This window comes from Mastigoproctus giganteus, chromosome 8 (assembly GCF_048544385.1).
Source record: "Mastigoproctus giganteus isolate SK-2022 chromosome 8, ASM4854438v1, whole genome shotgun sequence".
NCBI classification, from domain to species: domain Eukaryota; kingdom Metazoa; phylum Arthropoda; class Arachnida; order Uropygi; family Thelyphonidae; genus Mastigoproctus; species Mastigoproctus giganteus.
The window spans coordinates 185,129,323-185,145,517 of NC_143582.1; the positions used below are offsets into that span (position 1 = coordinate 185,129,323).

Below are 16,195 nucleotides of genomic sequence, written 5' to 3' on the forward strand. Positions count from 1 at the left end.
GAATTGCTTTCACCATCAGTGTCACTCACTAATGATCACTTGTTATACTTTTAAAATTGGTAGCTATGACAAGTGCTCACATGGCTTTTCCCGTCACTGTTCTATCAGCGTTATACATTGTTTCGTTTTGGTTAAATGTTCTACCAGTTCTACCAGCATTATACACCTAACCAAAGCCAAACAAACAATGGTACACACGTTTCTAAATCTTTTTCCACTTCAGTTGCATGCATCAATTATAATTGTTTAAATTACAAGAACACGGGGGTCACAAAATTTTTTTATGGCTTTTATTTTCCTTTTATTTTATTTTCCAATTAATAAACAAGGCCTGCAAGTGAATATCATAATGTAGGAATACTAAAATTCACACCGATGTAATTCAAATGGATACGTTTTTCTGCTTTTGGTGTATAAAATACACCAGGGTAACAGCTAATGGGTTAGACAACTGAATGAATGGAGCAGTATGGTATTAAGGGCAAGTTGCTGATATGGTTGAGTGGGAGAAGACAGAGAGTGGTAATCAATGGACACTGCTCTTCATGGACTAATGGTATTAGTGGAGTCCCCCAGGGTTTGATGTTGGGCACATTGTTTTGTATATTTATCAATGATATTGATGAAGGTATGTCAGGCTTAATGTCCAAGTTTGCAGATGATACAAGGTTGGCAAGGTTGTTAATGAACAGTAATGACAGTATGCTATTGCAATAAAATCTAGAAAAGTTGGGCAGATGGGCTGAGAATTTGCAACTGAAGTTTAACATTGACAAGTGCAAGGTACTGCATATGAGTAGCAGCAACCCGAGAGTAACTTATCAATCGTGTGGTATTACACTCAGGGTAGTGGAGAATGTAAAAGAACCGAGGATAACTGGGCAGTCAGACATTAAATTCTCTGAGCAGTGCAGACATGTAGCCAGGACAGCTCAGGGGATTGTCGATGATATACAGAAACTTTGCTAGCAGGGATAAGGAGGTGATTATTCCTTTGTAAAAGGCCATGGTCAGGCTGCATCTTGAGTACTTTATACAGGTCTGGAGGCCTCATTTTAGGAAGGATGTAGATCTGCTGGAATGGGTGCAGAGAACAGCAACCAGACTGGTGAATGGAACAAAAGGGCATTCTTACCCAGAAAGACTTCAGTTTTGGATAAGAGCAGATTCTGGGTAAATTGGGTAAGCTGCACTGTCTCGAGAGACTAGACACCTGCGGAGAGATCTGATTGAGGTGTTTTGAAGCCTTGAATGGTTTGAGTAAGCTGAATGTTAATGGCATTCTTCCACTTGCTGAGATTCAAGTCGAGGAAGGATGGTTTCAGAAGAGATGTGCGGAACTTTGCTTTCATGCAGAGGGTGGTTGGAACAGGCTTCCATTTGTTTTTGTGGAAGTGGATGAGTTGAATAAATTCAATGAAGAATGGAACAAATTCTTGGAGTGTACAGATGGGTGAACTGTGTAGGTGTTTTTTTTTTTTTTCTTTTTACATGCTTGCTCCAAAGTTCATAGGGCAGCCGGTAGTTTTTTTTGCTAATTATTTGTCTCAAAAAATATATTCTGTGGAATAAATCTTACAATGGCTTAAACATTATTGTAAATTCCAAATTTCTATATTCATAATCAATTGTTTTCTAAGCCAAGCAATTAGTGAGTTTTTAATCTTCGATTCCCAGCACCTGCAGTAAGAAAAAAAAAGAATGCCTTTCACCCAATGTACTGCAGTCTGAAATGATGTTCAGGAACACAAGACAGCAGGATGTGCAAAAAAACCCTTCTGGACATGTAGCTTGCACACTATCTATAGATATACTTCCTCTAGTAGACCCATCAAGCTCGATGCAAGTTGCCATGCTGTGAAGTTACCATTACTTCTAGTATTTAGAACCAAATAATGGTCAATTTGAATGGAAGCAATAGGGCAGCCCTTGACAGGTCTTCATGATCTAGTCTTTTTTTTCTTTTTTTTTTTTTTAAGAATGGTACTAAAGTTTAAAGTCACATTCAGCCACTTGGATGTTTTGACCCGACTTCTTCCATTCTCATTCTCCTTATTTCTCTTGGCTTCAGAGAATCATCCAAATAGTGTCATGTCACATTTTTCACAATGACGGCTATCTTGAACTCGACAGTACAAGCAATGAATGTGTCTTGGTTAGGTTCCAAACACAGGTTGTTTTTATCTGCTTACCTCATTTGAACGTTGTAACAAGTTGTCCATGACTTTGTTTGGGGCCAGACATTGTTTTGTTTAATAAATAACAAATATTTGGTTCAATTTATTTGTATTTTAAACTGTACTATTTGCACTTTTGTCTGTAATTAAATTAAATAAATCTTTATTGTGAAGTATTATTTTGTTGAATTCTTAACCTTTCAGCACAAGTGTAATATAATTTAGTTTTAATTAAAAATTATATACAATTCTTTTATACATATAAAAAAAGAATTGAACTAAATGCTTGAACTAAATATTATATATATATATAAAAAAAAAAAAAAAACCCACAAACAAACAAAAAACTTACTTTTGAGGAAGATTCATGAACAGAAACATCACTTGAAAAACTAGAATCACTAGATTCCGAACTGCTCTCTTCAGAATCACTACAACTGCTATCTGAGCTTGAAGGTAAAGATCTAATGGGTGAAGGAGGCTCTGAAACTCTAGTGGATGAACTGGTAATATTAATTAGAATAAAAATGAATACATTTTTGGAAGGATGTTTACAATTTCATTAGCAAACTAAAACTGCTAAAACAGAAAACTGCACAAGAATAAACACATAATTCGTGAAGTTAAACAGAATAACAATTCTACTAAATACAGTAGAACGCTATAAATCTGGTACTCTCAAGACCTATCACGAGCCAGATTTCTGAAAATTTTATTTTGCTTAAAAGTGCTGCAGGTAGCCTAAGTGTCCAAAGGCAAATTCTCATATTACAGGAGAGAGCAAAAGATATAGATTCCTGTAATTTTTTCATGTATTTCAATATGCACTCAGAAACACCAGAATATTTAAAAACCAAATACTTCAGGAAAAAAAGTCTAAATGGGAATTCAGGAAATGAAGCTTTAACATGTTGTATCCCAACTCTTTGTACGCTAAAATTAGCTCATCCACAATTTCACTGTAATTTTGTGATTTCTTATTGGCTAAAAAGTTCTGGCAGACGTTTTCAAATGCCTTCTAGGCTCTTATTTCTGTAGCATTTAATTTTTTTGTGAATTCCTCATCTTGGAATAGCAATTTGATTTGAGGACCCACAAAAATTACCTCTTTTATCTTAGCCTCACTGATTTGAGGAAACTTTTGCCTCAAACAGAAAATCCTTCTCCTTTATTGTCCATCACATTCCCAAATATTTTTTTAAAATCAAACCTGGCTTGATGTGCAATGATGTGTAAATAGATTTTTGACTTATCCACCAAAGGAGGATGTGCTACTTTCTGGCATAGTGTAGTTTCTGAATGGTCTGGCCATTTTTTTACCTTGTAGTGGCAATCCTTCGCTCGGCTGTCCCACTCGCATAAAAAGCAGAAATATTTAGTGTATCCACCTTGCAACCCAGTCAGCAAAGCTACCACTTTTAGGTCAGCACAGATATTTCATTTGTATTCTTGATAGCATATTTTTTGCAAAAGAACCTGTAGGTTCTTATACATTTCCTTCATGTGAAATGCATGGGCCAATGGTGGTATAGATGGATATTTATTTCCATTATGGAATAAAATTACTTTCAAACTGATCTTGCACGAATCAGTGAAAAGCCTCCACTGCTCGAGAATGTGCTCCAGGTGAACTCTTTCATTAATTCCTGGATATTGTTGAAAAAATCCAAAGCACAATCAAAGGAGTAATAGGTCGTTATGTTAGATTGCCTCTTCCCATAAAAAGACACCTTGACACCCTTTTCAAGAAGCCACTGCTGAAGCCATGATTCTAGTAATTGAGCCTTGGTTTTGCAGAGGTCCAAATCTCTGACCAAATTGTTCAATTCTGCCTGAGTGATTAGATGCGGCTTTGCAGTATCAAGGGTTAAAAAGCCTGGATCTGTACTTGTTCTGGGTTCTGCACCTTCAGGAGACTCCTTTTCGGATCGTAAATCACAGGCAAGTCCATAAGTTTTTGGTGGCTTTGGCACTGGCATTGTATAATCATCATGAGAAATTGGCCTTAGAGCAGAAGGTGTATGTTGGAATATTCTACTTTATACTTGGATTTCCCAGAAAAACCAGAAATACTGGTCATGCAAACGTAATAATTGTTTATGTGGTCTTGAGGTTCCCGCCAGATCACAGGTACAACAAAAGCCACTGATTTATGACTACCTCTAAGCCACCCTTGTTAATGTCCTTGAACATGAGCTACAGGAAATCTTTGGAGCACATACTTTATCTTGATCTCCGATCTTACATCCAAATAGAGTTCATAGGCTTTTCTCACAAGTTATGACAACGGCGTCCGGTGTGACTTTAATACCACTTCTCCGCAAATGTAGCAAAAACTGTCAGGCTTATTTCACCAATAAATTCTAATTTAAACACGGTTCACTAAAACGCTTGTTCACTTTGTTCACCAATCGCTCTGAAACATGTACACTTTTTGAAATACGAAAATGCTTGGGTGCAGAACCCACTCCTATATATACCAATGGTGAAGTTTCTAGAAGGCTCAAAATGTTCCTAGAGAACTCAATCGAAAGTTCTAGAACTTTCCAGGACCATCCCAACATTTTTCCACATGTAACAATATTCTAAATTTTTTGGAATGTTCTCGAATGTTGTAGAAATCTCCCAAATGTTCTAGAAAAAAATAAAATAAAATAAATAAATAGATAAAATAGATGGAAAAGATGATTAAACCAACTACAGGTATTGGTTTTTGGTCAATCACCTACAATATTTGAAAACTGAGGCTGACGAGAACTGTTTAAGAACATATCTGAATTTTTGAACATATTTTCTAAGAGAATCTGTTGAAATTATTTCAGGGAGGAAATTGATGCCGACCAGTTTTATCTAATGTCAGAATTATTTTATATCCTTCACCTATCTCTCAGATTTACAATAAGCACGTGCTTCTGGTGCAAAGTAATTCACAAACCGATCCAATATAATTTGAGTAGTTATCCATACATGTTTATTAGCATGGTAGTGGATAGGAAAATTCTGTCTTTCAGGGCATCCAAGCATGCACTTTTACCAATTACGGTCAGCTTTAATTTGTGCATACCTGCAGCATTTGCACACACAATAACCATCAGCCTCTATTTTGACTCCTTCACTCCAAATGCCTTATTCTCATTGCTAGCTGAAAGTGTGCTCTGACAAAGACATTGCTAAATTAATCCTATTTCATCCGCATTATATAGTCGGACTTCTATATAACGAAATCAATCGTTTGCTTGAAAAACTTTGTTAAACAAAAATTTCGTCATAGTGAAATATGGCCTTTTTAACAATGAAAAATACTGTAATTCAGCATTCAGAAATTTAGTAAAAGATGGAAAATAAGTGGGAATGACTAAATTTTCTAACATTTTATACAATTTTATTAATACATATATATTAGTACACTTTTGAGAATTATTTCGTAAAATATTTGGTTATTTTTTTTGTTGTACACTGGATTTTACAGTCCATTGTTGATAAAAATTTTCACATTTGTGAACATTCAAAAATATATTCAAAACATTCAAATATATTTTCTGGCATGTTTTCTTCATTTGAAATTTTGTGTTGAAGGTCTCAACACAAAATTTCAAATGCTGCCAACATTTTATGTTTGCAAGGTTTAATATTGCCCTCATTTTCATCCAACTCATTGCTGATATTGTCACTAGTTCGTTGAATACTCTTCAAAATGTTGGAGTCACTCAGATATTCAGCTACTATGACATCGTTATAGACTATTAAAAATTCGTCAAGAACAATTTCTCCACTGATCAAACCTCTCGCTTTGAGTTCTTCCCAAGATTGTTCAATACTGTGTAATAGTTCATCCCTCACATCACTATTAATTGGCATTTTAGCAAAACCTGCTTTTGCGAAACAATTCTTAATCACTGTTTCTGTTACATCTTGACTCCACACTTTTGCTAACTCTGAAATGCACATCTGCAAAGCTATATGGTTGGCTGGTTTCTATTCTCAGTATAATTTTTTTCAGTATGCACCTTCGGTAGTACATTTTCATATTCTTGATAATGCCTTGGCCCATTGGCTGCAGTTTAGACGAGGTATACGGAGGGAAGAAAACAAGCTTCACACTTGTAAGTTTCAAAATTACCAAGTGAAGGCGGACAAGGACAGTTGTCGACAATTAATGCAATTTTTCTGTTTTATTTCGCCATCTTTCTATCAAAATTTAAAATCCACTGTTCGAAAATTTCACTTATCATCTAAGCTTTTTTTGTTGTAGTCCAACTCTAATGACTTTACTCCTTTGAAACATTGGGGTAGTTTACTTTTGCCTATTACCAATTTTTTCATTACCAGCCATACTTGCACCAACCAAGACTGTAATTCTTTCCTTACTATTTTACCACCTAAGCATTTATCACCTTTAAAAGCCAGTGTCTTGTTCGGCAAATATATGAAAAAATAGACCTGTTTCATCAATGTTGAATATGTCTTTGGGCTTGTACTCCTCCTTAATTTTTATTAAATTGTTTCTTTTCAATGGGTACAGTCTTCTTCCATTACAACTCCACTTTCATCATAAATAACTTTTCATGGTGCTTTTTAAATTTGTCCAGCAAACCAGAACTGGCACGGAATGTTTTATGCCACAGAAAAGATGTGTACTCCATAGCCTTTTCTTTTATTAATGGCTCTGATATCGGCATGTTTTTGGTCTCAAATAAACTTCACCCATTTAATAATGGCTTCATCTACATATAATAATCATACAGGCATAATTTTGCATGCTTCCGACTGGGTCCCGCTTCCTCAAACTGTGAGAATCGAAACACGGTTTTTCAGAATGAGTGACACACTACTGGCAGCGATACCAAATTTTAAGGCGATTTTTATTTTAACACCCTGATCTACACGAATATGCCTTAACCTTTGCCAATGGCTGTGAATACACAGATAGCAGTTGACCAGCGTGACTTCTCGGTAGAGTAGAGGTTTCGGTTGTATAGGTTTTACGGAAAACAGTAAATTATGGAATGTTTTTGCTCTTAAGAATTAATCCCTTTAGGTATTAATTCGTGCTTTCTACAGCATCAGCCCAATTGCTTAAAGGCCAGAGGTGCGAACAATGCATACCCAGGTCTCTCAAAATTAGTTCATTACATGGAAATTTTCTTCATTGTATGGAAACTATTTTCAATGTAACGATCAAGGGGAAATCAAAAAAATTCGCTATATGGAAGTTCGTTAAAGAGAGGTCCGACTATATATGCTTGGCAGCAAGATTCTCATCCAAAATTAACTTCGTAAATTGCTCTACAAATACTTTGGCAGCATCCAAATTGGCACTAAGTTTTTTTACCAGACACAGATAATTTTTGTATTCCATAATGAAGCAACCTTGCGAATAACCGCAAGCAAATCATCATGGAATTTCTTTGCTTCCTGTATTAGCAAAGAGTCCGATACTATTACACCTTTGCTTATTTGTTAAAACCACTCAAATAATACTCTACCGACACCAGACCCTCAGCATGTGTAATGTTTTTCAGCTACTCATAGCCTTAGGAATGTCACTGTCTGCATAAAATTTCAGCAATTCACTTTTTTTGCTTCTTCAAGTCAAGCACAGCAGCAGAACTACCCAAACTATATTATTCACAAAGTCTCTTAACTGAAGCACCATTACTTTTCTTAATAAGTCTACTTTTAGCTCAATAGAAAGAGATTTATGTTTATACTTCATATTTCTATGGAGAGGTTTCCAGCTTTTTTGAAGGTGTTCCAATATGAAATTATGACCTATCACACAACTGCATGAATCTGAACATGCAACCAGATAAAAGTTGTATACAACATGGCTCATGACATACTGGCAAGTGTCACAACCCTGAAATACAGTATTATACAAGGGGGAACCTGTTTTAATATGCATTCAAAGGTTTTAAATTGTGTCTAATTCAGTTTGTAAAGTATGTATTTAAGATATCCATATTATTTGATGAGGGGGAAGGGCAGATTTTCTGATACCCCCAATGGACATAACTGTAAAAACTAATTTGTAACATGTAACAACATGTATTGGTCAGCTGACAACTGGATGTGTCTTGGTTCGCTGCATGTAAATTAGTTCTCTAATTCGTGCCTTTTTATGAAATTTTTTTTTTTTGAAAAATTAGACCTGATTGATTCAATATTTAAAAAATTCATTAAATATAAGTTGTCTTGTGAATGTAAAGTCCAACTTTTCTTGTAGGCCCTTCGATTTTTCATAAGGAATAGTATGTCATTTCACTATACTACTGCTTAAGCAATTACATAAATTGTTAATTTAAGCAACAAACGTAGTCAAGGTTTGTAGGGGAAAACTGACACTATTGACAGTGCCATAATTTCACCTGTACAGAAACAATGAGTGGCATGTTCAAGCATAAATGACAGTATATGCTATCTGAGGCAAAATATTTAAGTGCACTTTCCAAAAATTACCAGATTTTTGATAATTCCGGTAATTATTTTTCGAATGCTGGATTTATGAAGTTCTACTGTATCAACTTGCATTATCATGTTCTTTCTAGCTGTTTAGGATAAGTTGTGAGACAGCTAGGGTCATAATGTGTCAGTACGTCATGTCTGTGAATTGTGTGCATTTTGTGGTCTGTTTTTGTGGGATAAAACATTTTGCATTTCTGTAAGAAAAAACCAATCATGCAACCACTGCTTTTGTCTGACTAACATGGGAAACAAGCCTCCAAAAGTTTTTTCTATCCAAATTGGAATTAAACTAAGGCCTTTTGCCACAGGCCACTGTGACTGTCACAAGGGCATTATGTGCTAGTATTAAAGAGAAAGAAAAGCAAATTGCCTTTTTTTTTTGGGCGGTGGATGGGAAAGAAAGACAAGCTACAGGATTCACCTCACACCTTATTTCTGTTTCATGTGGAAAAAAGATACACCCAGAAATAATTCAGACACATATTTGATTAAAATTGAATTCTTTTTTCAAAACAAATTCAAGACATGACAATTAACTTAGAGGGATATCTTATTAAAAGCAAAGTTTCAGCATTCAGATTTTCAAAAATCAGGACAACAAAGTCTGACTTCAATTTAAATTTACTGCCAAAGGATGGAGGCATTTTTATTTATTGTACTAGGCAGTTGCATCCAGCTTTCTTGGCATCTCTGCCACTATTCACAACACTGTACAGATAATTACAATCTAATTCCCACTCCATTACAAGATACTGAATTCCTGCACTTCATGTACCTGCTCTATTATAAGGCATTGAAGCTCTGCAGTTCATGTAATGTGAATTTGGAGTCCCTGCCACAAAAAGTAGCTAGTCAAAAATTGCAATCAGTGCATACAACTAAATATGATGACCAGTCTGGGAAAAAGTCTTTTTAATAAATGTTTTTAATAAATTAAATATACATAGATTTAAAAAGCTAATGGGTAAAGAAATGCTCACCCTGAAGCACCATATGCAGTGGAGATATTTTTGCAATGCTTGTGGGGTAGAATTTTTCATATCATGGTCTGTACTTGTTAACAGGAGAGATTGTCTTTACAAGGATGGGATACACTTAAAGAGAAGGGGTGCAAGAATATTTGCTAATGCTATAGAGGCACTCTTAGGTGTGCCTGAAAACTGATAGCTTGGGGGATACAGACTAAAACATTAACTAGAGCCACAGGCAGAGGTGAAGGTGATTCTTGCACTGCTTCTATGGGAATGTACAGTAGCCTTGAAAGTAAGGTATTCAAGATTTCAAGCCCTACAGCAGATCATCATGGAATAAGTAAATACACGGACTGTGTTAGGGTTAGTTAGTTAGTTTTTTGGTTTTTAGGAGCATTAGCAACTAAGGCAATATTGCTCAGGGATATGCAGTGGTCATTCCCTGACCTTTCCGCATCCTCCATATTTGGTGGTGACGGGCTTGAACCCTGGTCTAATCAAGAAGCGTGTGCTACGCACTGCTGCTCCTTCCCACCTGGCTACGGAGGCGCTCCTGTGCTAGGGTAACTACAAGTAAGAATAGGTACATGTGTACCTGTATGCAGACTAATGCTGGGAGCGCAGCAAGTAAATTTGATGAATTTGAAGTACAGATTAAACAGTCAAATAAAGACATTTCAGGGATTAGAGACAAAAGGGATATAGATTTTGAATGTGGGTCATGCAATGTGCACAGAAGGGGGAGGGGGATTATGCTTTTAGTTAATAAGCTGATTAAACCTAAGGCAATGCATTAAGATGGGTGGCAAGGGCGATGTTTAGTCAGTTTGGAGTGAGAGGCACTGGGAAAATAAAAATAAGATTGTGTTATAGGCTACAGAGAATAGAACTATACAATTATACAGAGAATAGAGGGGCCAGTAAGATTGTGTTATAGGCTACAGAGAATAGAACTATACAATTATACAGAGAATAGAGGGGCCAGTAAATCAGATTCTTATAATGGGGGATTTTAACTTTCCATATATTGACTGGAACTTGAAGGGGGGAGGTTGTTCACTCAACCAGTAGCAAGACTTGTGGATTTACTGAATAACTGTTTTCTACAGCAGCAGCATGTTAGAGAGGCAACAAGAGGAAGCAATACACCTGATCTGATTATAAGCAGCGATTCTTTATGCATTAAGCATCTCCATGTAAAAGACCCACTGGGTGGCAGTGATCCCAGTGTACTGATGTGGGATTTACTTAAAGCACATTTGTACTGTCAAAGATAAAGGAAAGGGTATTTGCTTTGCTAAGGGTGACTCAGTGGCCTCAGACAGTTTTTGAATTCTGTGTAGTGGAACTAAATGATGATATTATCAACAGAAAATTCTAAATGGGAAGCATATAGGGAACTAATCATAGAAGCTACTAGGATTTTCATACTAAGAAATACTGTTGCAGGTTTAGACCTAAATGGATGTCAGATGAACTGATGAGTCTTGTGGCAAAGAAGCAAAATACATGGGATGCATATAAATTATCAAGTGATAGAGAAAAAAGGCAAAAAGGTGATAGAGAAGCGTAAGTTAAACATAAACTACCGTGTAATCAAGTCACAATGGGGTTAGACAAGATATGGGAGATTAAGAGAAGACTCACAAAGAAAAGCAGAAAAGACTTCTTTACTTATAGTAACAGGAGAAGGAAGGGGGTTGGATTGCATTCGGCCACTCGATGTCGATAGTTTTACTGCTGATGATACTAATCAGGTATTTTGAATCTATATTCATGCAAGAGATTTTTAGGGAGGTGAATGCCAGCAATTCATCAAAACCTAATAGGGAGCTAAATAATTTTCTGATAACCGAAAAGAAGGTGAAAGAGAAATTGTCGAAGCTTAACATAAAAAAGATACAAGGTATGGATGGGATCTATCCAATTATGCTAATGGAGGCAGCAAAGGAGTTAATCAAACCCTTAGCCATAATTGTGAGAACATCGTTGGATTCATGGGAGGTCCCTACGGGCTGGAGATGTGTGAATGTATCCCAATTCACAATGGGGGATTAAAAGGTGACATGAGTAATTACAGACCTGTTAGCTTAAGTTCTGTTCCAGTGAAAACAATGGAATCAATAGTTAAAGAAGTAATACAGGACCAAGAATGCTATTATACTGTAGTCAGAGCACGGATTAGTGAAGGGGCGATCTTGTCTGACCAATCGGATTGGATACTATGATGCAGTAACAAAGAAACTGGATGAAAAAAATAATTTTGATATCTTATACTTGGATTTCAAGAAGGCTTTTAATAAAAGACTGCTGTATAAACTGGAACAATGTGGCATTAAGGGCAAGTAGCTGCTATGGATAAAGGGATGGTTAAGTGGAAAAAGACAGAGAGTGGGCAATGCTCTTCCTGAACTAACGTTATCATTGGAATACCCCATGGTTCAGTGCTGGACCCATTAATGATATTGATAAAGGTATATCAGGCTTAATGTTCAAGTTTGCAGATGATACAAAGGTTGGCACGGTTGTTAATGACAGTAATCAGGATGAGCTACTGCAACAAGATCTAGGAAAATTGGGTCAATGGACTGAGAAATGGCAGTTGAAGTTTAACATTGAGAAATGCAGGGTACTGCATGTGGGTAGCATTAATCCCAGCATAACTTATCAGCTGTGTGGTACTACACTTAAGGTAGCGGAAAATGAAAAAGACCTGGGGGTAATTATGCAGTCAGATATGAAATTCTCCGAGCAGTGCAGATATGCTGCCAGGACAGCTCATGGGATTTTGTCAGTGATATACAGAAACTTTGCTAGCAGAAACAAGGTGATTATCCCTTTGTACAAGGCCATGGTTAGGCCACATATTCAGTATTGTATATAGATCTGGAGCCCTCACTTTAGGAAAGATGTAGATAAGAGCAACCAGATTGGTGAAGGGAATATAATAAGTGTACTCTTACCTAGAAAAGCTTCATTCCTGCTGGGTGATTTCATTGAGATTTACGGCCTTGAATGGATTGAGTAAGCTGACAGTGAGTGGCATTCTTTCTCTTGTTGAGAACCACACACACACACACACACACACACACACACACACACACACACACACACACACACACACACACACACACACACACACACACACACACACACACACACACACACACACACGAGGAGGCATAAATTTAAGAGGAAGGATGTTCCTCTACTTAATTAAACCAATTACTACTATGAATTAAACTGGCTTCAGTTTAATTCAAAGCCATCTACCAAAGTAGTTAAATTGGCATAGTTTTGATTATACTGCATATTGTGAATACCTTCACAAAAAGTTGCCATGGTATTGTACTACCTTGAATAAGTAATATTTCACCAGTGGGGAAGACTACTGTTACTTATTCTTGGCAGATACCACCACCCAGGTGGCACCGTTTCAAAGTTTATTGGCTTCTCATTGGTGGGTGGGTGGGCAGGTACCCTAGTGTTGCAATAGTGACAACCCAGTTATGAAGTATAACTCTGCAATATGAGAGATGCCTGATGGTGTCCACTAGTATAGACTACAGAGAATTTTAGGACAAGAGCCTCATGTTACGTGGTAGAATAATTAACATATAGGTTACTGCAATAGCATCAGTTTAATTCGTAGCCATTTACCAAAGTAGTTAAATTGGCATAGTTTCAATCTCATATTATGAATACCTTCATAACGAGTTGCCATGGTATTGTACTACCTCGAATAAGTAACACTTCACCAGTGGAGAATACTGTTACTTATTCTCGGCAGATACCACCATCTAGATGGTGCTGTTTTGAAGCTTATTGGCTTCTCATTGGCTTTTGCCCTAAAATACTCTATAGTTTAAAGAAGTGCTTAATTCTACTGAATGAAACTTCTTAATTTATTATAGCAATATCACATTTGAATTTGTGTATTTATATAGTGACTGTCATATTTTAGGCCAACAATTCAATGTAGTAATATATGATATCCTTATATTGTAATCAGGCATCATGCTTAAGTGCATGTAAATAAATTGGTTTGGTTGGTTTTTTTTTTTTTTTTTTACTTTCAGGAGCATTAGCAACTAAGGCCATATTGCTCCAGGATATGTGGTGGTCATTCCCTGAACTTTCTGCATCCTCTGTATTTGGTGGTCACGGGCTCGAACCCCGGTCTAATCAAGAAGCGTGTGCTACGCACTGCTGCTCCTGCCCACCTGGCTATGGAGTCACCATGTAAATAAATAAGCAGATATATAGATTGGTCATCAGCTCCAAGACTGAGTGCTTAATTACCCACCGATGATGCAACACTTCCAAAATTACCCATCTGGGTAACTGCACTCAATGAAAATTAACTGTAGTATACTTCACTTTACAGGGGGGTGCTATGTATTTAAAGTGAACGAAAGACTCACTTTAAACTGTAATATGAGATGTATGATGCTTTTTGTGAAAAAAATTAGTTTTGTTATTATAGCTATATACATAAATTATATGCTATTATGCAACAATTCTGCATTTGTGCATCATTTATGCCTTTTACACAACTTATGTCATTTAACATGTTTATATCATCACCCACTTGTTCATCGTAAACAGTATCCTTATTTGGTGCATGACAATTTTATATTAAGTATCAATTAATTTTTAGAAAAACTTGCTGCCGTCTGTGACTAAGTGAGGATAAAATTGAATGAAAGCAATATTATTTCTATAGCACATAAACAAATGCCTTGATTATCTCATGTCATACCTTCACAATTCACCAATTTCATTAATTTTTTGGTTAAGTCAAAACACAATATTAGTGCAGCTTTTACCTATGCAGTCTTCCAACTTTTCTATTATCTTTCACACAAAAGATATTTTACATCAGAGTAAGGTGAAGATTCACAATAATTCTGAAAATTACTTAATTAAAAACACTCACCGCATGACAGAAAGGGAATCTGGAACCTTCTTCACATTGGCCACCTTGAGTTAGAAGGAGGAAGGTAAATAAACATTAAGTCTCAGACACATTATTTTCAAAATATATAAGGAATTTGAATATCCTTAAACAAATTTAATACATGTATAAAGCTAGGAAGAAAATAACTACGCAAGCATTCATCCTAAAAAAGAGGGTCATCCAATGATTAAAATTTGAAACAAAACTGCTTTGTTCCATTTCAGATAACAAAGTTTGATAAAATCTTTGAATCATGATCTCAGTTAAACTAAAAGTGGGGGTACTTTTTTTTATTTATTTATTGTACTAGGTGGTCCCAGCCAGCCTTCCTGGCACCCCTGCCACTATCTGCATACTGTATAGATAATCACAATTGCTCTATTATAACACATTGAAATTTTGCACTTCATGTGCCTGCTCCATTATAGGGTATTAAAACCCTACAGTTCATATAACACATATTGAAGTTCATGTGCCCACTCCATTATAGGGAGTTTAAACACTATGGTTCATATCATGTGAGTTTGAATCTCTGCCAAGAAAAATAGCTAGCAAAAAGGTCCTTGCACTAGCCCTGTTGAATCATTTCACCTGTCTTCTTCCATCATGTTTGCCACAGCTGAAGAGACATTCTATATGCATCCATTTCACTCTGCGAAATACTGGAATGTGCCATGGAAGTATCCAGTGCAGTGCACAGAAATCATCTTATTCTATGTTGCTCTCACACAAGAACACTGTTTAACTGTAAGCAATAGCTGCATTTGTGTATTTTCACAGGGAAAGCTACCCACCATTAATTGGAATGGTACCACACATCCTATGCTTACCCTGACTAAAAAATTTCCATTCCAATGTCCAGTGGACTATTTTGTCCAACCACTCAACCACATTTCACACAAGTAGTTTTAACAGCATTGTTCTAACTCCATTTGCAACAGGACTTGTCATACTTGTACTGCAAAATTTTAGAAAGCACCAAAGTCTGTCCTTGTCTTCAGTAGAAGTGCCTCACATCCAGACATCAGCGTTTGCATACCTGGGTGCTCCATCAATCAATTACTCTCATAGATCCAGGTATTTATGGCACCTATAAAAAGATGTACCCAGTCTTTTTTTTCTCCACAAGTACGTGATGAACGTGCTGAAATACCCAAATTATTTAATTTTCCAAAGAATCCATGCCTTGTAAGCAAGACCTGGTGACTAATCCTACCTCACCTGGGGATTCTTTTCTTTGTGATCAATGTAAGGAGTGCACCAATCTTAAATTACAATTTGGTGTACTGATGGAACAATTTGAGTCCCTGAAAAAACGAGTGCTTGCCCTTGAAAATAATGCATCTGGGAGCTCGTCAGGGACCCAAAACTCCAGCAATCTACCAAGTGATGCACACCCGATTCGAGCCTCAGAACAGAAAAACCAAGTGCAAACTACTCTGGTTAAAAAGGATTTTGTTTTATTAGGAGACTCCATTGTCAGGGAAACGGGGAATATTTTTTGTAATAAAGATAGGTGGAGCAGAACCAGGGTATGTCTGCCGGGAGCAACTATTGATGATGTCACCAACAGATTGTCAGATTTTAAAGGGGGTAAAGAAAATATTATTATTCATGTGGGG

At 36.4% G+C, this 16,195-nt stretch overlaps 1 protein-coding gene across 2 annotated transcripts in view; it reads right to left on the reverse strand.

The window, feature by feature from the left end:
• LOC150082063 (uncharacterized) overlaps nucleotides 1-16,195 on the reverse strand; it is a 562,503-nt gene that overhangs the window by 195,717 nt on the left and 350,591 nt on the right. The window contains exons 10-11 of one of the 2 annotated variants that reach the window (XM_090379088.1): nucleotides 14,553-14,596; nucleotides 2,530-2,668 (exon numbers count right to left, since the gene is read on the reverse strand). In XM_090379088.1, the coding sequence (XP_090235214.1) occupies nucleotides 2,530-2,668; nucleotides 14,553-14,596 (183 nt within the window). Of the gene's footprint in view, nucleotides 1-2,529; nucleotides 2,681-14,552; nucleotides 14,597-16,195 lie in introns of both variants that reach the window. The other variant, XM_090379087.1, reaches the window with a different exon arrangement.